This window comes from Populus euphratica, unplaced genomic scaffold, assembly GCF_000495115.2.
Source record: "Populus euphratica unplaced genomic scaffold, PopEup_1.0 scaffold33.1, whole genome shotgun sequence".
Taxonomy (NCBI): domain Eukaryota; kingdom Viridiplantae; phylum Streptophyta; class Magnoliopsida; order Malpighiales; family Salicaceae; genus Populus; species Populus euphratica.
The window spans coordinates 928723-954236 of NW_011499906.1; the positions used below are offsets into that span (position 1 = coordinate 928723).

Below are 25514 nucleotides of genomic sequence, written 5' to 3' on the forward strand. Positions count from 1 at the left end.
CACTCATTTTTAAATAAAAACTTATTATGATTTCAAAAGTAAATTTAAATTAAAATAATATCTGAGTATTTTGTATGTAATTAAAGAAAAAAATCTATTAACATAATAAAATCATATAAAAAATCAATTAAAAACAAAAAAACAAAAAATTACTTTCATTTTCATGAACATATTTTTATTTTTCTTTTCATATTATATATATAATAATTAAAAAAGTTACTTAAATACTATGAAAAAATCATTTAAATACCATCCTGGTTGAATCTAGCTGACTTTACTGTAATGTAATGTAATGATTGGGTTTGCTTGTCTAACAATTCAAAGTTTCAAGAATATTTTGAACATTTTCTTTATAATTTGCTTTGCTTTTCTTTACAAGCACCAGATACTTAAAGCTTCCTTTTTTCTGCTAACAGAATCCCTTGAAAGAAGGGTAAACTGTACATAATCTCCTTCAACCATTGCTGAAATTAATTTTAATTCCTAAACTAAGAATTCCAGATTTAACTTTGTCTACTGTTAAACAATCTGTTCAAGGATAAAATACCTTGCTTGCATGTCGGAATTTGGAACACTTTTTCTCCGCATTCTCTTTGCATTAGTACTCCTGAAGCTATCATACACGCTTTCGCTGCTGCTAGGAGATGCCTTTTTCAGTTTCACACTCAATCCCATGATTCCATATCAAGCCGCAAGGTAAAGCTTGACAGTGCTGGACACCTTGCTATAAATCAGATGCAACTACGGAGCACCTAGAAGTGAAACCTTTCAGAAACTGATCATAAGCAGACCCGTCCACTAAAGTTGAGCTTCATGCCCTGTTCCCATCACTCCCCAAATTCCACATCTGGAGTGAGTGAGGAAGATCTTAGCTGTATAAATTCCAGGAAAAATGACCCTCAAAACGATTCATGAGCCTAGCAATTGTGGGTTCCGCAGTGCTGAAGTTCAACAGTGGTGCACAAAGCTGAAGATCTTTGGACACCTTTCCCTTCTCTGGCATCGTGGCTCAGAGCAGACACAATCATACTGCTTACTCCCTGGAAGACAACAAGCTGTGCTTAAGACAAGTGCTTGGTTATTACTTAGAATTGCAGTGCCTCGGAACTCCAATTCCTCTTTGTTCTTGTCCATTCCACTGTTTATTTCTGGAATTATCAAGTATAGAGAGAAGACCTGGGTTCTCACGTGCTCAACAACCAAGCAAATATTCGAAACTTTCACTCATCAGCTTCTTTGAAGGAGCCAACATCCTCCTACTGGTCAATAATCTCCATCAAGTTGCTTACTCAAAGTTCGTAGAGGTTGAGCTCGGATTCATGTATGACATGCTCTACGTACATGAAATTGTCCATTGTTTATTCTCAACCGGGAATCTTTCTTCATACTATTAGTTTCTCGTCCTATATTGTGGCATTTCTCACTTCTCAATCATGCCTCCTTGCAAGAGGATACATGTCTGTGACTTGTTTCTGGAGGAGCCTTCTTCTAGGGAAACTATCCTCCAACATAAAATATTGGATCAACAATCCACTAGTGGAGCATTTGTTCTGTCAAGCCACATTGCAGATATATACCTTTTGATTTCTTTAGTAAGGATTCATGATCATAATCCTTCAAATGTCCAAGTGAAAGTACATTTGTTGGTATAAAATATATAGCCTGTGTTGAATTAAAAATATAAAAGACCATCCACCAACAGGTTCTTGCTCTTACCGACCTAGAATATTATTTGGTTGAAGAAGGGAGCATGGCCGCATAAAATAAATGGTGGAAAATATCTAGAGCAGACAGATTATCTACCATGAGTATTCACTCAGACACAATATCTGCCATACCAATCAAATCTATAATGATGCTTAACACTGCTCATGAGCTACTTATTAAGTTACTACCTTTGTTTTCTGTTAGTGGTACTTCTTGAGCCTCATAACCATTGTTTCAGAATAAGCATTGGTAGCCTCCTAATCCAGGGCAAGCTGGCAAGCTTCATGTCATGTATAGATTTTGTTTTTTCATGCTGATTGCATGCTGAAACCTTTATGTACTTGAATGTTAAAATGGGATTGAAATTTTCTGTTATCATACCTTGGCAGATAGAAATTAATTTAATTTTCTCTACATTTACTGTGTTTTCTTTTCTTTCTTTCTTCTTCTTTATAGAATATGACCAACTTCGAGAAGAAAGTGTTACAAGCAAAGCTAAACCAAATTTTACCCACATCTCAAGCAACTAAAGTTTACTCAAAACAGCGAAAAAATGTCCGGGTTTTGAGAGTTCCTGTTGAATGCAACACATTTAGAGTATGCTGCTCAAACATACATCTTTTACAGAAATGCTAATTGCTCACCAGACTTGACATCATCTGTTCTTTCAGCCTAAAGAAATGAAATCTATTCATCAGAATAAGGAAAATTGCGATCATTTGAAGTTTCTTGCAATGTTTAGTTTTATTCGAGAACCTCAGGCACCAAAAATTGGAATAAAATAAAAAAGAAAGGATTTGATTACAGACAGCAGGTGTTACTATTTACCTGAAAATAACAAAGCAACAATGGAAGAGTCAAAACTGAGAATTGATTTGGTCGAGGTTCATTCCACTTTGGGCGGGCTCAAGTCATAGAACAAGAGGGCTCTTAACAAATTCTAAGCAACCATGGGGTATCTTCCATGGTAGTCCAAAACTAGAAACGTGGTTGTAGTGGATAGGTCTATTTCAATCCAGAGACAAAACCAAACCACAAATGGTACAAAACAGAACCAAACATGAAGTTGCAGTTTTAAATTAGGAAAGACACAGTTTGCCGTCTCTTGAGAACCCAAATAGTCAACACCAATCACAATTCCCCAAGGCTCTTTCTGCGAACATCATCGTTGCATAGATCTCAACCACTCTGACATAACAAGAGAATAAGTTAATAACAAAAACAAAACAAGAGTTCATGTTCTCTAATCTCTATCTCCTATTACTTAAATAAAACAACACAACCTCCAAATGAACAGCACACCGAACCCTATAGAATATGCTCTCTACCGTCTCCTTTCAGAGAGAAATTAAGTCTACGAGATCTGTCCTCTGTTCCATTGCACCTTTTCCATCCTGTGTCAAGCAGAAAATGACCATTGAAGAATCAGAGCCAAGCCATACATCAGATCACGTATTGGATTGGCTAGAGGATTCAGTATCGTTCGTGCCATCTTTCTTTGATGATCCGTACAACACAGCCGATACCAATCCCTGTCAATGGTGGGATCAAGCAGAAGAGATTTACCAGGATCTAGTCAACACCAACACTAGTCTCAGCAGCAGCATAACCAGAAGCACCACCACAACTATCAATACAACTAGCCTAGTACCACCAATTACTCCCACCTTATCTAATCACCCACAATCGACCACTTCAAACAAGAAACGGAAAGATCCTGAAGACCCAGTTACCAAAACGTCCCAGAATCATCATCAGAGAAAGAATCCAAATAAATGGATAAACAAGAAACAGCAAGATGGTGAAGTAGTCGTAGTAGTGAAAAAATCAAATGGATATAAGAAAACCACCAACAAGGTTACAGGTATTAACGGCAATAACGGTAACAACAAGGAAGGGAGATGGGCAGAACAGTTACTCAATCCTTGTGCAGCCGCTATCCCTATTGGAAACATGTCACGGGTGCAGCACCTTCTCTATGTACTCCGTGAGCTAGCCTCATTAACTGGCGATGCTAACCACAGGCTAGCAGCTTATGGTCTTCGAGCACTGACTCACCACCTATCACCCTCATCAAACTTGTCCTCAGCATCTACAGGAACCATTACTTTTGCTTCTACTGAGCCAAAGTTCTTTCAAAAATCTTTACTCAAATTCTACGAGGTGAGTCCTTGGTTTGCCTTCCCTCACAACATTGCTAATGCATCTATCCTTCAAGTTCTTGCACAGGAACAAGATCCTAGGCGAAACCTTCACGTTCTTGATATTGGGGTATCTCATGGTGTGCAGTGGCCTACACTTCTTGAGGCCCTGACTCGCCGTCCTGGAGGACCTCCTCCTCTAGTACGCATCACAGTCATCACGGCCGCCTCTGAAAATGATCAAACCACTGAGACCCCGTTTTCAATAGGTCCACCTGGAGACAATTTTTCCTCCAGACTAATAGGTTTTGCCAAGTCTATGAACATCAATTTGCAAATCAAAAGGCTTGATAACCACTCATTACAAAAACTTAGTGGAGGAATAATAGACACCAAACCCGACGAAGCATTAATAGTTTGTGCGCAATTCAGACTCCATCATTTAAACCACAACACACCAGATGAAAGAACTGAGTTCTTGAGAGTTCTGAGAAGGTTGGAGCCCAAAGGCGTGATACTCAGCGAAAACAATATGGATTGTAGCTGCAACAGTTGTGGGGATTTTGCAACAGGATTTTCAAGGAGATTAGAGTATTTATGGAGGTTTTTGGACTCAACAAGCTCAGCTTTCAAAGGCCGAGAGAGTGAAGAAAGACGGGTGATGGAAGGCGAGGCAGCGAAGGCCTTGACAAATCATGGAGAGATGAATGAAGGAAAAGAAAAATGGTGTGAGAGGATGAGAGGGGTGGGATTTGTTGGCGAGTTGTTTGGAGAAGACGCCATTGATGGAGCTCGAGCACTGTTGAGGAAGTATGATAGTAACTGGGAGATGAGAGGGGAAGGGAAAGATGGCTGTGTGGGGTTATGGTGGAAAGGGCAGCCTGTTTCTTTTTGTTCACTATGGAAGTTGGATATGAAAGGAAGTGAGTCGAAACTTTAGCAGTATCTTGTTCCCTTCATGTACATGTGTTATGTTTTTTTGGTAGACTATGGAAGTGCTTCTGTTACAAATCGTCTTTGATATTGTTAGCGATGATATTGCACAGGTGCAGCACAAAACGTTTGCTCCTTTCGAGCACCATGTAACCTGCTACCTTCTCCTTCGACAGGGGTCGATAACAATGACAAATTCCCTTCCTATCTTGACCTTTCCCATCGTAGATGCAAGTACGAAAAACCAATTGATTGGTTCTTGAGACTGTTTTCACCGACCGAGATGGCTGATATCTGCCAGTTTTTCTCAAAAAGTAAAAATATCCAAAGCAAATATAACAGGTCACACGTCACGACAGAACAGTTTTAGAGCAGAAAATATGGAGTTCCTAAAGATTGTTTCCTTTCTATAGCTAGACAAAGTTTATGTTGATGCGGTGCTTGCCTAGACAAACGAATTGTTATTGAAGAGAAATTGAGAACAGAAGAAAATTCGATGAGTAAGTCAAGAATTGGTGAAAATTCGGACACAGACAACCACCAATATAACAACGAACAAGAAAAAAAACCCAAAAGAATGGAGCATTGCTTCTCGGAGAACAATCAGCAAGACAAACATCTCTTGGGAGTTTAGCTGACCATACCTTTTCAAATTAGTATTTTTTAAGAAAATATTCAAATTAATATTTTTTTAGTATTTTTTTATCATTTTGATATACTAATATTAAAATATACTTATATATATATATTAATATGTTTTCAAGAAAAAAAAATTCCTCCATCACAATTCTAACCTTACGTGAATCCCCTGGCAGTACCACAAGTACGGGCTGTTCCAAACGCATTAAGACCACGATGGTCCTTAGAACTCGGCATAAAATAGTAGGTCATCGGGTTTTTTCTTTTCTTTTCTTTTTTTTTTAAGTCATTTTCGGTTGTTCCTGACTAGTATTATCATCATCCTTGTAGTGTTTCGTTAGGGTAGTTTAAAAGCGAGTAATATAGACCGAGCTCTATTCCGTGACATGGAAATTAATTGAGCTACCTTCTATACCATAGATATACTCTTAATACATCGTTATGTTACATAAAACAGTAATTTTCTGTCACTCAACATTCAAAAACCCTGATAGAATTTCGGATTGCCTGCCTACAGAGAGGGCATTTGGGGGATACCTCACTTTCAACTGATATAGCACAGAAATGACAGCATGCAAGATGCCCACAGGGAATGAATGCAGATCGCCTTCTCCTCGTCAAGCAGATCACACACAACTGTCCATCTGGCACATCTCCTGCTTCATCTTCATCAATCCGAGAGGCATCTGCATCAATGGTAGTGTGGCTCGGCAGGTGAGAGTGTCTTTGCCTCCACGCTTGCCATTTATTCCAGTTCCTAATAACAAATTGTTCTTAATGATTAAACAAATTGTTCTTAATGATTAAGATAATGAATCAGATCTGATAGCTAGAACTTGATTGATTATTTCTGTTCATAATTCAGCCGTGACAGATAAGCATCAAATTTTTTTCCTATTGACAAGTGACTGAAATAGAAATCCAAGTGAAAGGCAAGAAATGGGCAAACACTCTGCAGCAAATAATCTTTAGCAGAAACTACTATACCTCATAACAGCGAAGCCAAGGACCCCAATTGACAGTGAACCAAGAACAATACCACTCCATAGCTGTATTTTCGCCTTGAAGGCAAGATCTGCCACCATTTGATCTTTGGTAATGTCAGCCCTGCAACAACCCAAAAGAAAAGTTATTTCATTGACAATGCTCCAAGAAGAGGAGAGAGAATATAATATCATTGATTTCATTCAGATACTCAAGTCGTGGACAATAGGAGACTGATTGAAAAAAACATTCAATGATCCACCATGGCTTCATGGGCCAAGCACGCCAATATAGTTTTTGAACCCAAGAAGTAAATTGTCGTTCTCACACACCACCATCATCAATGTTAACAGCAATGAATTGATGTAATCTCAACACAATCCCATATGCAAGGGGAAGATGTAAATCACAATTGTAATGCATGTCTAACTACAAAACCCAACAGGCTATTTTCCAAGCTAAGTCACTTACAGAAAATAGGGAAGATCCTTGCATGATCTTATCTCAGGAATTCCTTTTTTAGAATTGCAAATGCCAACAGCACTGATACACTTCCCTAATGGCAGGATTTTCTCCTCGTGAAGCACCCCAACCTTCAAAACAGAACAGATTATGCTGTCAGGCCTAGCAAGGACATCTAAAGGAGAATGCAACAGCAGAAATAAAGCAATACCGAAAGCAATATGAGTTAAAGACGCATTAAAATTATTTTAAGAAAGATAAAGCAGCACCTAGAATTAACAAATTTGGAACTCACAGGGTATTCATGACCAAAAAGTGCCCGAATGAATGTATAACGAGAAGCAGCAATGGGCTGCACCTGATGATAAACAGTCGTAAGAGGTAGGGGGTGTACTGATCCAACCATGTTCACGATAACATAATCAGACCGTGGCCATCGAGCACCTTCAACTAGTATAAAAGGAACCTATCAAATAAACAACAATGCATAAGGTTAGTCCTTCCCATCAAATCCACCAAATAACCCCCTTGACAGAAACTCAACCCATTGAACAATCTAAGAGAAGCAAAAATCTCCATAAAATGACCCAAGGAAAGAAAATTGGCAAGTTAAAAGAATTCACCGTTCTTAATAAGGTTGTTTCTTGTTCTTTCAAAGATCTGCCAAAGATAGCCCGCAACTCGGAAGTCCATCCTAAAAAGCCCTTCCATTCGTTGTATATACACTGACAAACATAAACCGAAAACATGTACATATATTAGCCTTTCTTGCAACTTGTGAAATAATAAAAGAAACAGCCAACAAGACTCCCAAAACAGAGCTTTCGACTTCAGTTCCTTGTCAATCTAAACAAATGCAAAATTTTTAGTCCTGCCCAATAATCAAGTAATGCCTGTGTAACAATCTAAACCTTCCTTATATACACAGAATCTTACAAATACCAGTCTCTATCAACTCCCAATTTCTGTTCTGTTTTTTCTTCTAAGGAAAAAAATGAAAGCCGCAGCAGACTGCAAATTCTGGGTTGCAAAAAATAAAAATAAATAAACATTAAATAAATGAAAGAGTACGTACAGTTTGAGTCTTTTGAAGAATAACCGCCTTATAAGCAGAATTATGAGAAAGCAAGACATTAGGGGGTCTAAAGCTCTCCTTCCATGTCCATTCAACGGCTGATTTTGCCTCAACGACTCCTTTGACAATTACGAGGTTATGCTCATGGTCCTGGTGGTCTTGATCGTGATTTTGAAGGAGCGATCGGAGGTCGGAAACGGAGAGAGTGGGTGCCTTGCTGATTTTGGCAAGGGATTTGGAATTTGCAGTGTAATTGAGAATTGAACGTACGGCCGCGTAGGCAAGAGCTGCCCCGAGAATTGCTCCGTCGAAGGAGAGAGCAAGTTGGGATAGCAGGGCGGCCAGTGCTTGCTCATGGGAACGTGATGACATTTTTGTTTGTATAGGGGCTTGTTTTTCATGTTTTATTTATTTATTTATTTATTTATTATTACGGTGGCATTGAGAAGTGGTGTCTTGCGTCGGATGGCCATGATACAGATTTCTTGATATTTATATTTAATATATTATTTATTAAGTTAAAAAAACCAATATTTATAAACTATCATTTATGAGTAATTGTTATTGGATTATTATTTATTATTTAATAAAAATAAAATAATTAATATATATATATTGTCAAGTAGGTATCAATCAAATTCAAATTAAATTTTCATCACTAATTCTGAAAGTTGATATTTTTCTTCTTAAACATTGTCATTTCTTTCTTTCTTTCTTTTGTTTTTTTATGGAAAATTACTATGAACAATTTATAGTTTAATTATTTTTCATTTTGTCTTTATTTTTTTAAATACAATTTATATCTTGTTTCAACCCAATTTTTATATCGGATGAAATGATCATCTTCATATATATTATTACATCAGAAACAATCAAATAATAAACAATATGATCTTTTTTCTTTTTAAGTGATGATTTATCTTTCTCTTTTTCTGATTTTCTCTCTTATTAAATATAGATAATTATATAAACAAAAATATTTGAAAGGATGTAAATGTCTTTTTTTTTTCTGATGAGGAAAAAATATTTTTTTATTGTAATCTAAGAAATAAAAAAAATAAAAAGCTCTTATTCAATAATTTTACATTTTTTATTTGAGGGTAAATAAATTATTTTAATGTTTAAAAAAATTGGAAAAAACATACATATCCACTAACAATTTTTTAATGAACAACGTGTCATTATAAAAATCAAATTACCCCAGATACAAAAGGCATCTATTTTTTCACAAAAAAACAAAATAATAATTTTACTTAAACAATCAACAGTAATTTGTGGGGTGAAAAACACACACCATAGGTTTTTGTTAATAAAGTAGTAATACCACTTCTGTTTTTTCTTTTATGGTCATAGTTGGGGCCTCACAGCCCAAGAACAAGACAAAAATTCAAACAAAAGTTTACTGGGATTTATAACAGCAAGATCATCCTTTCCATGCCATTCTCAACCTCAGCACGGCAAGAAAGAGTAAATCGGTTTGATAGCAGAAGCCCTTTTGACTTACTGGATTATATCTGGTAGAAAAATCTTGCATGATATAATTCCTAATACACTTGACTGAGACTGAATTTTTCAGAAACTGATGGGATATCCCATTTGGATCGACCCAAAACAAATGATGTTATCAGATCATTCACAGCATCGGGCGACTCTATATTGGCCGCATGGCCTATATCCTTGATTATCTTTACCCTTGATTTTGGTCCCAGGTGCCTGTGATCAACAACAATCAACAATGGAGTTTTAATAATGGTCCCTTCCGAATGAAATTCGTAAATGGTGAAGGCTTGAAAAACTAGCACTAATGTGTATACAATTTACCTCTGCAATTGATAGGCCAAGTTTACTGGGAACACATTATCCTGATCACCCCATATTAGCAGTGTTTCCTTGAAACAGTTAATAGCAGAAAATGGAGATTAATTAACAGCAGTTGTTTTCACTCGAAATGATTCCTAAAAGTTGAAAACAAAGCATACCTGTGTTAGAATGGGAAGGCCTATATCAGCTTTTTTGGCCAGCAAGTGCTCCAGTAGCTCTAATTTTTCCTTTCTCTGATGATTAACCATTGCCTAGAAAATTAAAACCTGAGGATTTTATCAGTTCTAAACTAAATCCCACGTTAATTATCAACAAAACCATATTCTAGCAGGCATGCATCAATTAAACATAGAATTATGTAGTTGATCTAAACAGAACCCACATTGATAAACTCCCGAAGGAATATATCAGGAAGCCACCTCAAGGGCTTGCACTTGTATACTGATAGGTTCACTAAGAGCCTTAGATCTTGTGGATGTTCAGGCAAAAGTATCGCTGCTGGATCTCTTCCAATTTTCTTGATCTGCTCCTCTATCTGATCATCACTGGAACCTATCCCACTACTCACAATCACGACCTTCTCCACCTCCTCTGGAAAAATTTCAGCAATCCGATATGCCACAAACCCTCCATAGCTAATTGAGTACACAGAGAACCTGTCTACACCCAATCTTTTCAAACATTCAGCCAAACACCTTGCTTGGAAAGTATCAGTTCGGCCTGATCTCTTCGAAGAAGACTTGCCGAAAAACAATAAATCTGGAACATACAAATTAAAGTTTTGCGACAGAGAACCCACTTGATAAACAAATTGCCACCGCGCATCACCACCATAGCCATGGATCATGACTAGATTAGGTTTGTTGAACCTCCTATGATTGGAGGTCCAAAAATGCATCGTGGTTTGATCGTCTAAATCAACGGTGAATGGTGAAAGGCCACATAACCTGAAGTACAATGAAACCACAGTATCAACTATGGTGAAAAAGATCGGAATCCCTTTCAGGCAAAAGAAACCGGTTTGGAGGTACCGAAAAATGGCCATCGCGGTGGAGAGATAGAAGGTGAAAGGGTGCAAAAGCTTGGTCGAGTCCATGGAGAGATCTTTGGGATTGGGATTAAAATGTTATGTTGTCCTCTTATTAGGAGAACTTGAAGCCAACATGATGAGGTGGATTGATAAAAGAAAAAATTACTCTGATGGCGATTGCCAAATACTATCAAACAAAAATAAAACACAGAATACTCCATGAACACATCTACTTGTGTTCGTATCACATGATTCCTTCACTCCTGTCAGGAACATGTCACGAATACAAAGTAAGCTATTTTATGTACTTTGTTTTATGCAAACCTTATACGTTTTACTTTTCCCCCAAAAAAATAACAATACAACAAACGAATGTTTTAATAACTGAATTATTTTATATACTAATGTTCAAAAAAATTGCTGATTAAAAGTGATGCGTGCAATCCACATAGGAATGAACCCAAAAGTCATGCAAACATTAAGAAATGAAGAAACATAAAGCCGTGATATCATCAATTTAAAGGGTACGGGCATATGGATTTTTACATGTAGGAGATTATGTTCATATCAGAATAAAATTTAGCAGAAGTTTATGGTAACTTTTTTTATTTTCTGTGAAAGAGGCATGGTGAACTCATAGATTAATGAGGAAACGATTTACAGTGAAAACAGAGCCAGAGGGCATTAGTTTAGAGTAACATTTGTCATGTCCTGCTCCACGGTGATTTGCTATTTGGCATATTCAATAAATAAATAAATAAATAAAAAGTCAGCACCAACATTGCTCAGAAATCTGTGAAAACTGTTTTCAAGTTTCAACGATTCGATTGCATTGAAAATAGAACAATGGATATGGGGGATGCGGGCACAGGGCAGTAGAGAGTCCACTTGGCAATGTTTCCTAAATCATATGCTGTGTCTTTGAGGGGCTCTAACTATATACAACCCTAGAAAGATTTAAGTTGATGGGTGCGCTTTATGGACTTGTCGGAGGAAAACGCGGTTTAGGATGATGGGCATTGTTAAAATTCAATTGAACCAAATGAACCGTCTTTTGTAAGAAGAAGATGAGAAATACAAGAAGCATTCATAATTTTTCTACAAGCAATAAAATAAGTCATTTTAGAAATTTATTAGATAGGTTGTCCGCGTGTTACCGTGAAATACTTTTAAAGATACCTGTTATCTTTAATTATAAAATAATTAAAAATATATATTTTTTAAACATACAATTGGCAGTATTAAAAGTTATTTGTTTTGACTTTCAAGCAACAAATATATAATAAACAAAAAACTTGATTAAACTGTATCAAATTTTCTATAAAAATTAAATTATAAAATGTTAAAAAACAACAATTTAATATAAACATTGTTTCACCAACTCAAACAAAAAAAAAAATATAAAAACCTAACTTTTGAATGAGAAGTGAAATATCAACAACTATTAGCAAATAAAAAATAACAAATATGTACCAACTCCTTGTTACTACAAGGAATTGAATAATTTAGCTAAATGTCTACAAAAATATTTTATGTATCTATATATATATTTAGACTCAATGTATAAAATGAGTATAATACAAACCTCAAACACTTATTTTAGAAGGTAAATTCTCCTTATAAGATAAAACAATTTAAAATCATCTAAAAATTTTAAATTTTATTAAGCAAGCATTAGCCAAATAGTTTTCTCCTCTATATATATATATATATAAACTCTTAGATGGAAACAACTCAATAACCATTATGTAAAGTAATGGGAAAAAAATCATCAATAATAATAAAAAATAAAATTAAAAAAACCAAGTGAAAAATAAAGGTCAAGATATCTAACATCACAACACGAGTAATTTACTTAGTCATGTTTAATGAATTTCTTTATCAAAATAAATTTATAATAGAAAAAAATATAAAATCTGTAATAGAAACTGACACACACATAAAATTTATTGAACAATAATTATATATAAAAAAACAATACAAGACTATACATAACATATAAAATTTATTGAACAATAATTAAAAAAATTAATGCAAAACGCTGCAGATGTGAAAAATCTTATAAAAAATCAATATTAAAAAAAATAATCTATATAAAATTAAAAAAAAAAACAGATAAATCATACTCACCTTTCTAAAAACTAAACATACTCAATATCATTTAAAAATAATCACAACCTAATTAAAACATAAACCAAAAATTTAATTGAAATAATATACATAAATAATGCATTATTTTAAAAAATTAAAAAAAAAACCAAGTCAGACGCTTTTAGACCTGTTAAGCAAAGACCAGCACATGGCCTAATAAAACAACAGCTCAAGTGCATACCCTTTTTAAAAACAAATGTTTAATGGTGGATCAAATAGTTTAAAAACAAAATGACACGTTGTTTGCATTAGCAGACAACATGTTACTTAACTCTAACCCAGAATCCGACCACATTGATGGTTGAAAAAACAAAGATTCTTTATTTTTTTAATAAAAAATCTGATTTTCAACCCATTTTTTACCCAAAGCATCTAGAAAACACTCTAATGACCTTGATAAACTAATTTATAGTTACCAAAAGCCAAAAATACCACCCCAAAACCCGAAATCCACCCAAAACAAAAATTCTTTTTGAGCTCAAATTTGTTGTTTTAGGTGTTTTCATGATAAAAATAATATATAAAAAAAAAACATAAACGCAACCCCCCTTGTCATATAGAATTTTTTGACACAAAATCAATTGTTTTAGTGGTCAAAATCTTTCCCAACAATCATTTTTTTTTCTAGACTGGAATCTAGTGACTCCCTCTCTCTCCTCCTAGCATAAAAAAATCAAAAAAAAAAAAGAAAGATGAAGTTAGATATCAAAAATATATTATCTTGAAATTTAATGGACTAGTCACTTAATACCTAACAAATATAGATGATTAAAATAAATATCTTAACTAAACTTTCAATCCATCTTTATGTTATCCAAGATTTTTACTTCAATTTCTTAGCTTTTAATTCAATCTTTCTTTCTAAAAAAAATATACAATTAAAAGTTAATTTAGATTCTAAATTATCAAATAATTATAAAATAAAAATTCAAGAATCAAGATAAAAATGTTAAAAAATATATATTTCTCTACTCTATCGTAAATTGAAAGAGAGTGCATACTATTTTGATACACAATAAAAAAAAAAAAAAAAAACCTGATAAATTTTAGATTTTGTTGCAATAATTCATCACCGGCAAAATAGAATCAATAGCATGTTGGGTACAAGCAAACCTAACATCAAGTCTATGCTAACATCCAATAAATGAGAATTTGATATGGGTAATGAGTGTACAAAACAACATTGATGAGAGTGTCATTGGGACCGTTAACAGATATTAAATCTCTTCATAAATCACATCGCTCGACTCGATAACTTAATACAATAACAATGAGAGGAGACCAAGGCCGGCATCTTGTCACGTTCAATGTGACCCTTGCAATGCAAATCATGAATCATATTTTTCCAACGGAAACAGCCTAAAACACACAACCACAACTACAAAACAAGGAAAAATTAAAAAGTATGCAGTCACCTCACTCACCCTTAGCAACCACCTTATAATAAATTTGCCCAATGGAGGAATCTCTGAGGTATAAATTCTAAGAAGTATCAAAACCCATGACCTTACCTTGATGAGAATGGTGCCGAGGAGAATAATGAACTTGGGATACCTATCCAGCATGCCAACAACTTAACTTTTAGTGTTTATTGATGTACTCCAAAGGCTTACGATTAGTGGTAAGGATGGAACCATTATGCACCAAATAATGTTATCAATATTTCATTGACCGAGCAAAAGGATAAAACTTAAGATCATGGATGGAGTAGTTCTTCTTGATAGTTTTTCATTGAAAAAATGGCATGGGATATCCCTCTTGGTTAAGGACACCTCCAATTCCTAAACTCGAGGAATCATAATCATCCACAAATAGCCTATCAAAATCAAAAGGGGAAAGGACAAGAGTTTCAATCTTTTGCTTTACCAGCTACAAGGCGGCGTTTTCTATCTCCATTAACTAGAAAGTACACCCTCTAAAAAACTCAGTGATAGGTGTGATCAAAGAGCTGAAATTATGGATGAACTGACTATAAGAAAAGGTCAACCCGTTGAAAATCTTCACCACTTGCCAGCTTTTTTTTTTTTAGAACTAGAAAGGTTAGGATTGCACCAGGGTTCATAATCGTCATATCGTGTCCCTTTTTCAGAACTCTACCACCTAGTGTTGTAACTTTTTAGACTTTTTAGTTACGAGTCTGTCTCTTTACCCTGTTTGTTTCAGCCATATAAACCACCCCTTTTTTAGGCGATAACACCACACATTTCTGCTTTCAGCTCTGACAAAAAAAGATTTCAGAATCGGAGTATCCCGCAGGGAGATTAGGGTGACCGAGTCTCGGTGGGCAGGTTGATCATGCATCAGCTAGGCAGAATGAAACCATAAGTTTCCCGTTATGTCAATGAAAGAAATGTCTTTATAACAGGCTAATGGCAATTTTTTTCACACGACCAAAGGTCATTGCATTTTGTGAGATAATATTAGGTGAACTTGATTGTTAATTGTTGAAGGGTGTATCATTCTATTAATCTATTTAGCAAAACATCAACTTCAAATAAACAAACAACTACAGTTATAAACAAGATCAAGGGAGGGAAATATATATATATATATAATGAGTAATTAATTTTTTTTCTTGAAATTCTTTTTTTTTTATTGCTGCTATATTAATGAAGACAACATCAGCGTTAGTTGGGAAATAAGCTCATGGTACCGAACTTCAGGAAATAAGCTTTAAAAAAACACGGTGTGTGCTGAAGAACTCCAGAAGAAATTATAGAAAAATTAAAAAAACTTGGCAAGATTACTGAATTGCAACTTTAACATTAGATGAAGCCCAGGAGAATCCCCTCATTCGTGACTGAACTTTTTGTCGTTGAACAAATTTCCTGTAGTGCCAACGTGCTGGGTAAAGGATCATTTTTTTCAGCTTCTTTGCGTGCTTGTAACTGAAATCAACTCCCTGATGTGAAATCTTCAAGGGCTTGACAACTGACCTTAAGATGTTTCATCCCATAAAAAACTTCAAGATTCAGCTTTTTCAGACGAGGAAATGATGATTCCGTAAATAAGTCCAAGAGGGACGATTGTTCATGCAAATTCACCAGCGAAAGTGACAACGTTTGGAGTGATTGAAACCCGCCAGTCATGACTTAGGAAGGAAATAATTTGAACCAGCTTAAAGAGTCAGAGATTCCAATTTGAAAACACGTAAAGAATAACTCGTTATAACCTCACAGGGGAAGTTAAGGTAATCAAGTAACCCCCACATCAAGTTCATGAACATTATGCCTAATTGCATTATTGATCAAACAATTTAGATGCAAAAGGCTAAAGTATGCTGTAAACCGAAGGGTTCTTAGATCAAAATGCTTGTCCCGGTGGGCTAAAACACCGGCGATGATGCTCAATGACAGATTGATATGATCTTTTTGAGTTAAGTTTTGTTGGATAACAAGCGGCAATAGTAGGGCTCATGGTGGTGAAATCAAGATCAGGGAATGAAGACCAAAGAGATCTCCATCGTTTTGATAAGATGCTGCTTTGAGCAATGAGTTTAATAGGAAGTGAGAGTGGAATGTGATGGAGGATAGGGTCAGGGTGATCACTGATTCTTTTAATGTAATGGGTACCCTCATCTTTTGCTGCAAACCCAATGAGCTTCTTGCGCTTGGAAGGTCTTGTTTCCATTGCAGGCCAATTACTGGTGGTTTGTTAGATTGATTCTTTCATGAGTTGCAGATTCTTACGGTTTCCAAAATACAGTGTTGAATCTCTCAGCGTTTTTAGCTAGTTTAGATTAGGGCTTGAAAGTTTCGAAAGAGTGAACTCTGAGGTACGAACGTGAAGAATTCTTCAAAACAATTCTAATGCCTCGTGTTGTAAGCTTCTTCCTCTCTAATTCTAGAATATAAGTTATACTCAATATGTTACATCCAATAATTTATTTAATAAATCACATGATTAAAACATTAATATTTTTTAAGTATAAAAATATCAAAATAATAAATAACTTAGTAAAATCATGATCGAACTATAAAAAATTAATTATATAAATTATAAATAACAGTAATACAACAACAAGAATAATAATAATAATAATAATAATAATAATAATAATAATAGTTGTAGTAGTAATAATAGTAGTAGTAGTAATAGTAGTAATAAAAGAAGAAAAAAAAAGTTAATGAGAACTTTGAGATGGAAGATTAATGTAGGAATTAAACAATGAAAACAACAAATGTAAAGGTTAGAGGATCCACTAATGGTATTTCAAACAAGTATAATATGAACTATTATTACTCAAATGAAAACCACACACAAAGAAGATTTCAATCAGATTATAAAGTATTAACATGATTACATTAGTTATCTTATTTGAAAAACGCTAATACTTGTAAATGTTATCAGGTATTCAATGTTATCAGGTATTCATGATTATAACTTATGTTAACAATAAATCAAGTTCCTTTCATAGCACAGGTGTCGGTTATACCATACAGTTTGTGCTATAAAAGTGCCAAGTATTTGTTGTAATAAATGTTATAATACATAAATCTAGATTAGTCATTTAACCAACAAAGAATTAAAAAGTGAATAAGATAACAAATACAAAACATGTTAATATCAAACATTAAAATCAATGTTAAGTTTACACTATATTTATTTTTATACCATTAGCATAACCTTTTCACCTTAACAGAGTAAATTTAGTTAAACATAATGAAAGAGATAAACATAAATAAACAAGATAAGAATATAAATAAGATAAAAGTTAAATAAGTAAAGGAAATGAATTGAAAGGCATAAATAAGATATTAATGAAAACAAAACTTAAGCATTACAAAAATACAAAGAGAAAAAACAAGAGGATGATCTTGATCTGGAAACCAAGATGTCTAAATGCATAACAAATACCTCCTTTTATAGGCCAAAATTAGGAACTATTGATTTGATAACTAATTGATGAGTGGGTAGCCAACGCTTGACTTGGTAACAATCCTTATCTTCTTGTCTGAATGAAAAGTCATTGATAACGTCAGAATTTGAACGAGACCTCCACATGAAAGTTCTAGGAAATTGTTTTAACTTTACAGGAAAAAACAATTAAGGTCATTTGGACTTCTAGAACTCGAGATATAGGCTGAACACTGAATAGTGTCTGAGCTGTAAGACAGATTTGGACTTCTACGTTGTTGCTAAGATTTGGACTTCCAAACAGCATAATTGAGTCTTGACTTCCCATAAAAGCTTTAGGCATATATCTTAGCTTTCCATCCATATAAAGTAGACCTAAATCTGAGATCTACAACTTCAGATATGACCTAATTACCAAAAAGTATTCAAGTTTGGACTGCACCAATATCTCTTTTCAATGTCTGGCCCTCTCTTTGTCATTTTAATTTCAGTACTTAAACTCATCAATCAATCCTTTTATTTATGTGATAGGCCTGCATTTAAGATGAACATTTACAATAAATTAAAGGTACCTTATGGTATTAGACTTATTATTATAAAACATATTTTGGTTAAGGAGTTATTGATACTTTAAGTGTAAAATGATAATATAAAACCTTAGTAAAAATACACTTTTAAGAACTAATCAATAAATATAATGAGATTTGAGTTTTTCATGTAAAATAATTACATCAATTTAAATAAAAACATATGATTAAAAAAATAGATTAGAGAATAAACTTAAATTGAAGAAAAAATTACAAGCAATTAAATTAGATTTATTGAGATAGATTGAAAACTTGTTCTAAAATATAAGAGCAAAGTAAAATAGTCTTTCTACTTTATATTGATTGGATCTAGCTAGCTTTACTTAAAACAGATTTATCTCTCTCAATTGTTTTAATAAGATGATTGATTTTTATTACAAAAATATACATTTTATTTAGAATTATAATATGGCTAAAATATAAAATTACAATTTTAAAATAGAACCAACAAAGTTGAAGCAGAAAACATTGATCAAAGAACTATAAAATTTATGTGAGACTTTAATGCATGATTCCTATAGTATAAATTGACAATTTGTCAAATCAATTTTTTTTCTCTCACAAAACTAAACTCTATAATTTTTTCATTAAATATTTGAGCACTTAAAAATTAAGTTTTTCTTTCCTGCTAGAAGCATAAGACACCTCTAACTCCTACCTTATATCTCAAATCATTTGTCACTATATTATTACTTTAGCCAAGCATTTTGATATTAGAGTTTATTTGTTAAACATGGTTTTTTTCATTTTTCAATGCAAAACAAATATTAAAAAATAAATTAATGGAAAAACATTCTTTTTACTTGAAGAAAAATAATTTAACCTGGTAAAAATGAAACTAATTTAATTTATATTACCAACTCACAATATTCATAACATCAAAATTTAATATTATTTCAATAATTATTAACAACACCACCATCACTACCATAACAATAACCACTTCATCATCACCTCTCCATTGCCAATTACCAACATCAATGTCATTACAAGTACTATTTCTTTACCAATATATCTATTATTTTATCATCATTATATCATAACCATCCAATACCACATTATCACCAAAAGAACAACCAACAACATACAACTCTTTTTTATCATCATTATTCTCACAAAAATCATCATCCTATAACTACCATCAATATTATCTTAATCACTACTATAAATGTTATCACCAACAACACCACTATTACTACATATATCAAAAGGGACTACAACTTTTCTCATCGTATTATTATTATTCAAAAACCATCAAAGAAAAATAATTTATTTTATAAAAAAATATTTTTCTCAATATATTCAAATAATGGAAAAAAACTTATGAAAAAAAAATATTTTTAAGAAAATATTTTATGCTAACAAATAAACCTAATAAATCCCCAACACTAGAAAAATCTTTCCCCAGACACTCCTTGATAAAACTTGAAGACTTTAACTAGAATTTTATATCGTGATAAAATTAATACTCCAATATTACCTAATTTATCAAAATAAGAGGATTAAGTTAATCAACTTCTTCTTATTTCTTACTAGGATTTGGGTAAGAATAGTGATATAAGTTACAAAAAACTCTTGTAAGATAAGAGAACATTAGAAAATAGGTGAATGATATTAAATGTTGTATATCTAGTTGGATAATTAAAGTAACAAATCCATATAACTTGCAACCTATTTTCTAGTTTATCTTTTCAATTTATGAATTTTGTTTTTTACAAGACTAATTCTACTTCAGTTTTCTCTACTTCTGAAACTCTTGAAAGCATAAGGATTCTATAAAGTGAAGAAAAAACAATTAAAGATTTTACAAAAAATATTGATGATTGGAAAATTCTAAAAATTTCTCAAACACAGATTTATCAAAAGTCCAAATATGATATTTTCAAAACAGATTTTACTATCAAGATATTCAGCTTACAAAACCTTTTGAAACCATCCAACTCTTCTCTAAAAAATCCTTATAAAAACATCTAGCCAAAAACTATAAATACATCCACGTTGGTCTTGTCTAGGTTAGGATAAAACCCCTTAAAAAAGAAGGATTGAACACTTTCATTCTAGCTGTACTCCGAGATGCTAGATTCCAAAACTTTCAAGACTCACTCCTAAGTTCTATTAAGTCGAGATTTTGCAGTAGTCCAGTTTCATTTGACTGTTATCCAAATTTAATTATATCCCTCAAAGACAAAAATATCTTGCAAAGTATACTACTACAAATAAAGACATATAAATACAATATGCTTGTAGGATCGATCCATGTCGCTCTTATATTCAAAATCCACTACAAAACTATGTTCTTAGCTTCTGCCAACAACATAAATTTCAATCTCTAAAAGGAGAAACACTCTTTTTACAAACAGATTTACCCCGCTCAAACACTGTTGTCCCAAAAGCAATCCAATAGAAAGATATATCTCTTCCAGAAGATTAGATCCTTAAAGGAGTATCTCAACCAGAATTACCCCAACCACTACAACTCAATGTCCAAATAAAAAACATTACCCAACACATAGATGGAAAAGTCAAATTATATTTTCATCAACACTCTACAATTTTTAAATTCTCAGAAGACTCATTCTCTTCCAATACAATAGGATCTAAGAAGAATTTTTAAAATCCCTTCTATTATCAATATTCCCTATCACGCAAGTCCTCCTAGAAAATCTACATCTAACATCCCTTTTGCTGGTTTTTAAAATACAGATTATGCTATAACAATATCACAACCTGTTTATACAGACACTAAGCAACCATCTCCTCTAACATCCCCATCCTTTCAACAGTTATTGAAAACATAAAAAATGAACTGAATGTTTTGACTTCAGACAAGCATTTTGTCATAAACAAAACTCTTTTCAAAAGAGATTTTCATGGTGATCACAATTCTGAAAAACAATCTAGGTTTTTCAAAAACTTTCTCCAACAAATAAATGATATCCAGAAATAATTTTTGCTGATATTAGGTTCTATAAAGTATAAATTTTATTCTTTGATTGGTTTGAATTTCACTATGCACTAGTACAACATATTAGATATCCATTTACATCCATCAAACATGCATGTTCTATCACAACCTATTCCAAAATTCTTGTATAGAACCTCACTAGTGGATTTTCAATCGAGTCTGACCATCCATCTTTGCAAAACATATAATTTACCCACAAAAACCAAACAGTTGATGCAGCTTCATACAAGATATCCGGAGATGATACCCTCACAAATACCAGACATATCATCCAACAAAATAATTTCATAAATATCAATCTCAATACCATAGGTAAACAGCTTACCAAACTAGAAAAACAAATACAAAAAAACCCGGTCAACTTCATGACTAATAAAAACCCAGTTAGACTCAAGTTAAAAAACCTAGTATTCAAACCATACCAAGTTACCAAAACAAGCTATATATAAAATTAAGAAAATCAAATAGATTTTCTTAAAACCATTAAAACACACTGATAAAACCTTGACCGAACGACTTTAACTATCTTAGACACACCTCAACAATCCAACCTTTTATCCTCTACAAACCAAGTTAATACTCTTTGAAATAACCCTATATCAACATTCGATACAGATACTTTTCAAGAACAACCTCTTAAAATAAACAAACTTATTTAAAAAAAACCATAAAACAACCAATGCCCTTGATATTTCCTTAACTACAAAACCTAATATTCTAAACCAACACAAATACAATGCCTCCTTTCTCTACGAATGGAACATAGATAAACTGTTTGAATACAATATCTTAAACACCCTACAACAAATGATTACAGTAACTAATGCCTACAAAACCCAAACAGGAACCCCAGACAAAGCCATAGCCGAACTTTTTATTACAGGTTTCTCTGGCCAACTTAAAGGATAGTAGAATTACCATCTCATTAAAACAGATCACCTACATATCCCAAAGTTTATACAAAACTATAAAGACCAAACACCTATCCTTGACCCTTCAAGAAACATCATCCAAGATGTTGTATCCATCCTTATCCTTATCATTTCTTTATATTTTATTTGAGATCCTTGCCATCTGAAAGATAAAAATGTCAACTTCTCTCCAACCTTCAGTGTAAGAAGCTAAGTGACTTTCAGTGATACAAAAATACCTTTCTTACTCGTGTTATGCTTTGAGAGGATTCAAACCAGCCTTTTTTAAAAGAAAAATTTCTTGCAGGCTTACTAATTCTCTTAGGAGAAAAAGTCCAAAACAAAATCAAATATACCTTTACAACCAAAACCATACCATATAACTAGCCTACATATAGTGAACTTGTGAGTTTCACCTAGAAAAAAGGACTTAAGATTTGCTAAGATCTCAAACTCTAAAACTGTGACGTACCAAACAAGAACTTGGTAGTTTTTGCCACCAATTTGAACTTTCCACCACAAAACCCTCTTGCGGTGGAAATTGCTCGAAACCAAAAACACATTCATACCAACACAAACCTCCTTACAAAAGATCACCCTACAAATACCAAAAACCATTTTACCCTAAACATGAACAGACTTACTAAAAAAAAAAAACCTTACAAAAGGTTTAATATAACCACCAAATCATTCCCTTCTAAACCTCATTCCCTTCTAAACCTAAAAAACCTTTTGATCTTAAAACCATTACTTATTACAAGTGTGGTTAAAAAGGTCATACATCATGTATTTGCAAAATTAATACCAAACTACATGAACTTTAAATAGACAAAGACATCATCAACCAGATACAAAACCTTTATATTAAAGCCTTAAATGTAAACTCCAATTCTTCTAACATTTCTAAAAAAGAATTTCAAATTAATGAACTAGCAACTTCCAGTTCTAGTTTTGATACCTCTACAAATGTTAAACAAATTAGTGTCTTGACCCAAGACCAAGAATCCATCATTGAGGTCATCAAAAGACTTGGTGACCCTTCACTATATAAAAAAACTTACCTAGATAAGTTGCTGAATAATTTCAGCAAACTAGAGACATCCAAACCTCACCTTCTAAACCATTCAGTCTTACCTACAACCGGTACGAACACCAATGATCTTATAAAAATTCTCAATAGAAAGAAATCCGAAGTCACAACTACTATCCCATATTTACAATCTAAGATCAAAATCCTTAAGCAAGCCCAACAAAAAGACTCAGCAATGCTACAACACCTTCTGTCCAAAATGAAAAACTAGTCTAACACTAAATCTAAAACAAAAGACCAAACCCAACTCTTATGCATTGCATCCTACACTCACAAACATTGAATATATTCTTGATGATTTCTTGCATGCCCTAACCTAAATATTTTTTAAAAAGTATTTAATTAAAATATCCTTAATCCTCTCGGATGATTTTAAACTAGATACTATTGCATTATTTAACACAGGTGAAAATCTAAATTATATCAAAGAAGGAGTTGTTCCAAAAAGATTTTTACAAACTACCTCTAAGAAACTCTCTACCATCAATAATTCTAAACTATATATTGCAGGCAAAACCCTAGCCTCTATTTTCAATAATAGCATTTCTCTTAAAATATTTTTCGTAGTTGCAAAAGATATAAATCATAGCATCATCCTTTCATTGACATGATCACACCTTATAAAGCACATCATGACTATATTTCTTCTAAGATCAACTGCATCAAACTTCATTTCCTGTTTTTAGAAAAAATCTAAAACTAGAAATTTAAATCTGATTAAAGCATGCTTTGTACATGCATATCATGTCAATGCTTTAATTCATGGAAAATAATTCCATTTATATGATTTACAAAACATTGTTTTCTTTTATCGAATTGACAAACAATTACAAGATTTAGTTTTACAAAAGAAAATTATTGACTTTCAAAGTAAGATTGAACAAGAAATTTTTTTTGACTTACCTATTACCTTCTAAAAAAGAAAACATATTGTTAATCTTTCTTATGAAGATACTTTTTTGGAGAAATAAATACCTATCAAAACTAGACCTATATAAATGAATAGTGATTTTGAACAGTATTATCGACTAGAGATCCACGATTTTGAGTCCAAGGTCTAATCCAAAAATCTTGATCACCATGGTCTTTTGTCGCCTTTTATATAAACAAGAATTCTGATAATTTATGCCAAAGTACTATATATGCCAAAGTATTGATTTCAAACTCGTGTTCATTTCTTAGGGCATTATATATGCCAAAGTACTATGACACTTATAGAGAGATCCTTATATGTTTCTAAAGCCTATAAAGTATAACATCCTCAAACTCAAAAAATGGCCATTATAAAAGATGTTCATTTCCATAAAAAGAAATAATGGGACTGGAAAGACTCACAAAACAATAAGTTGTTTAGAGACCAAGATAAACCTCAATGGCATGATGAATTAATTAATCATTCACCAATTAAAGGCACATGATCTCTTGTAGATATTTATTAAAAGAGCAATGTAGCAGTCTAAACAAAAAGGATATATATGAAGAAGCTCACTAGGACTTTAAATGGCAAAAAATAAGGGAGAAGGAGATATCGATTATCCAAAAAAAACCTGCACTTGGGAACTCGTTGATAGACCACCTGACAAAAACATCATTACGTAAAGTGAGTGTTCAAAACTAAACTAAACTAAATACAGACAGTTTCATCAAAAGATATAAACTCAGACTGGTTGTTAAGGGGTATGATTAGATATTTAATGTTGATTATTCAGATAACTTAGATGATGTAGTAAGAATAGACACCATTAGATTATTGTTTGTTGTTCCTACACACAAGAACTGGAAGATATTGTAGTTAAATGTTAAGTCAACTTTTTTAAATGTTATTCTACATGAAGAGATTTATGTTGAATAGCCAGCTGAGTTTGTGATTCAAGGAAAAGAATATAAAGTTTACTTGCTAAAAAAAGCTCTCTATAGATTTAAAGCAAGCACCTAGAGCTTGGTATAGCAAAATTCATAATTATTTGATATGCTTTGACTTTTGAAAAAACTTGTCTAAAGCAACTCTCTGTGTAAAAAAGACTAACAATGATATTCTCATAATATCACTATATTTTGATGATCTTTTATTGGTAGGAAGCAATGCACAAGTTAAAGAGATTAAACAGAAGATGATGCAAGCTTTTGAAATGACTAATATTAGCCTCATGACATATTTTCC

At 33.0% G+C, this 25514-nt stretch overlaps 4 protein-coding genes across 4 annotated transcripts; 1 reads left to right on the forward strand and 3 right to left on the reverse strand.

The window, feature by feature from the left end:
- The first annotated feature begins 2430 nt into the window (after window positions 1–2430).
- On the forward strand, window positions 2431–4948 carry LOC105133420 (nodulation-signaling pathway 1 protein-like). Its single transcript, XM_011037418.1, has one exon. The coding sequence runs from the start codon at window positions 3025–3027 to the stop codon at window positions 4786–4788; it is 1764 nt and encodes a 587-aa protein (XP_011035720.1). The 5' UTR covers window positions 2431–3024; the 3' UTR covers window positions 4789–4948.
- An 854-nt stretch (window positions 4949–5802) lies between these two features.
- LOC105133421 (mitochondrial ubiquitin ligase activator of NFKB 1) lies at window positions 5803–8366 on the reverse strand. Its single transcript, XM_011037419.1, has 6 exons — window positions 7942–8366; window positions 7490–7591; window positions 7162–7332; window positions 6876–6997; window positions 6408–6527; window positions 5803–6177 (listed from the first exon to the last, which is right to left on the reverse strand). Exons 1-6 carry the CDS (start codon window positions 8311–8313, stop codon window positions 5892–5894), a joined length of 1173 nt encoding a protein of 390 aa, XP_011035721.1. The 5' UTR covers window positions 8314–8366; the 3' UTR covers window positions 5803–5891.
- An 839-nt stretch (window positions 8367–9205) lies between these two features.
- Window positions 9206–11078, reverse strand: LOC105133422 (uncharacterized). The gene is made up of 4 exons (XM_011037420.1): window positions 10145–11078; window positions 9921–10013; window positions 9763–9830; window positions 9206–9654 (listed from the first exon to the last, which is right to left on the reverse strand). Exons 1-4 carry the CDS (start codon window positions 10856–10858, stop codon window positions 9486–9488), a joined length of 1044 nt encoding a protein of 347 aa, XP_011035722.1. The 5' UTR covers window positions 10859–11078; the 3' UTR covers window positions 9206–9485.
- A 4759-nt stretch (window positions 11079–15837) lies between these two features.
- On the reverse strand, window positions 15838–16573 carry LOC105133441 (putative F-box/FBD/LRR-repeat protein At4g03220). Its single transcript, XM_011037448.1, has 2 exons — window positions 16339–16573; window positions 15838–16034 (listed from the first exon to the last, which is right to left on the reverse strand). The coding sequence occupies exons 1-2, from the start codon at window positions 16571–16573 to the stop codon at window positions 15838–15840; spliced, it is 432 nt and encodes a 143-aa protein (XP_011035750.1).
- Window positions 16574–25514: the final 8941 nt, after the last annotated feature.

Coding starts and splice junctions, on each gene's coding strand:
- LOC105133420 (XM_011037418.1), top strand. CDS start 3,025: ATGCTCTCTACCGTCTCCTTTCAGAGAGAAATTAAGTCTACGAGATCT.
- LOC105133441 (XM_011037448.1), bottom strand. CDS start 16,573: ATGGAAACAAGACCTTCCAAGCGCAAGAAGCTCATTGGGTTTGCAGCA. Junction 16,035..16,338: donor GAGCCCTACTATTGCCGCTT/GTTATCCAACAA, acceptor TTCCTTCCTAAG/TCATGACTGGCGGGTTTCAA.
- LOC105133422 (XM_011037420.1), bottom strand. CDS start 10,858: ATGGACTCGACCAAGCTTTTGCACCCTTTCACCTTCTATCTCTCCACC. Junction 10,014..10,144: donor TCCTTCGGGAGTTTATCAAT/GTGGGTTCTGTT, acceptor TTAATTTTCTAG/GCAATGGTTAATCATCAGAG. Junction 9,831..9,920: donor GCCTTCCCATTCTAACACAG/GTATGCTTTGTT, acceptor AACTGTTTCAAG/GAAACACTGCTAATATGGGG.
- LOC105133421 (XM_011037419.1), bottom strand. CDS start 8,313: ATGTCATCACGTTCCCATGAGCAAGCACTGGCCGCCCTGCTATCCCAA. Junction 7,333..7,489: donor AAACAACCTTATTAAGAACG/GTGAATTCTTTT, acceptor TTTATTTGATAG/GTTCCTTTTATACTAGTTGA. Junction 6,528..6,875: donor AAGGATCTTCCCTATTTTCT/GTAAGTGACTTA, acceptor GGGTTGTTGCAG/GGCTGACATTACCAAAGATC.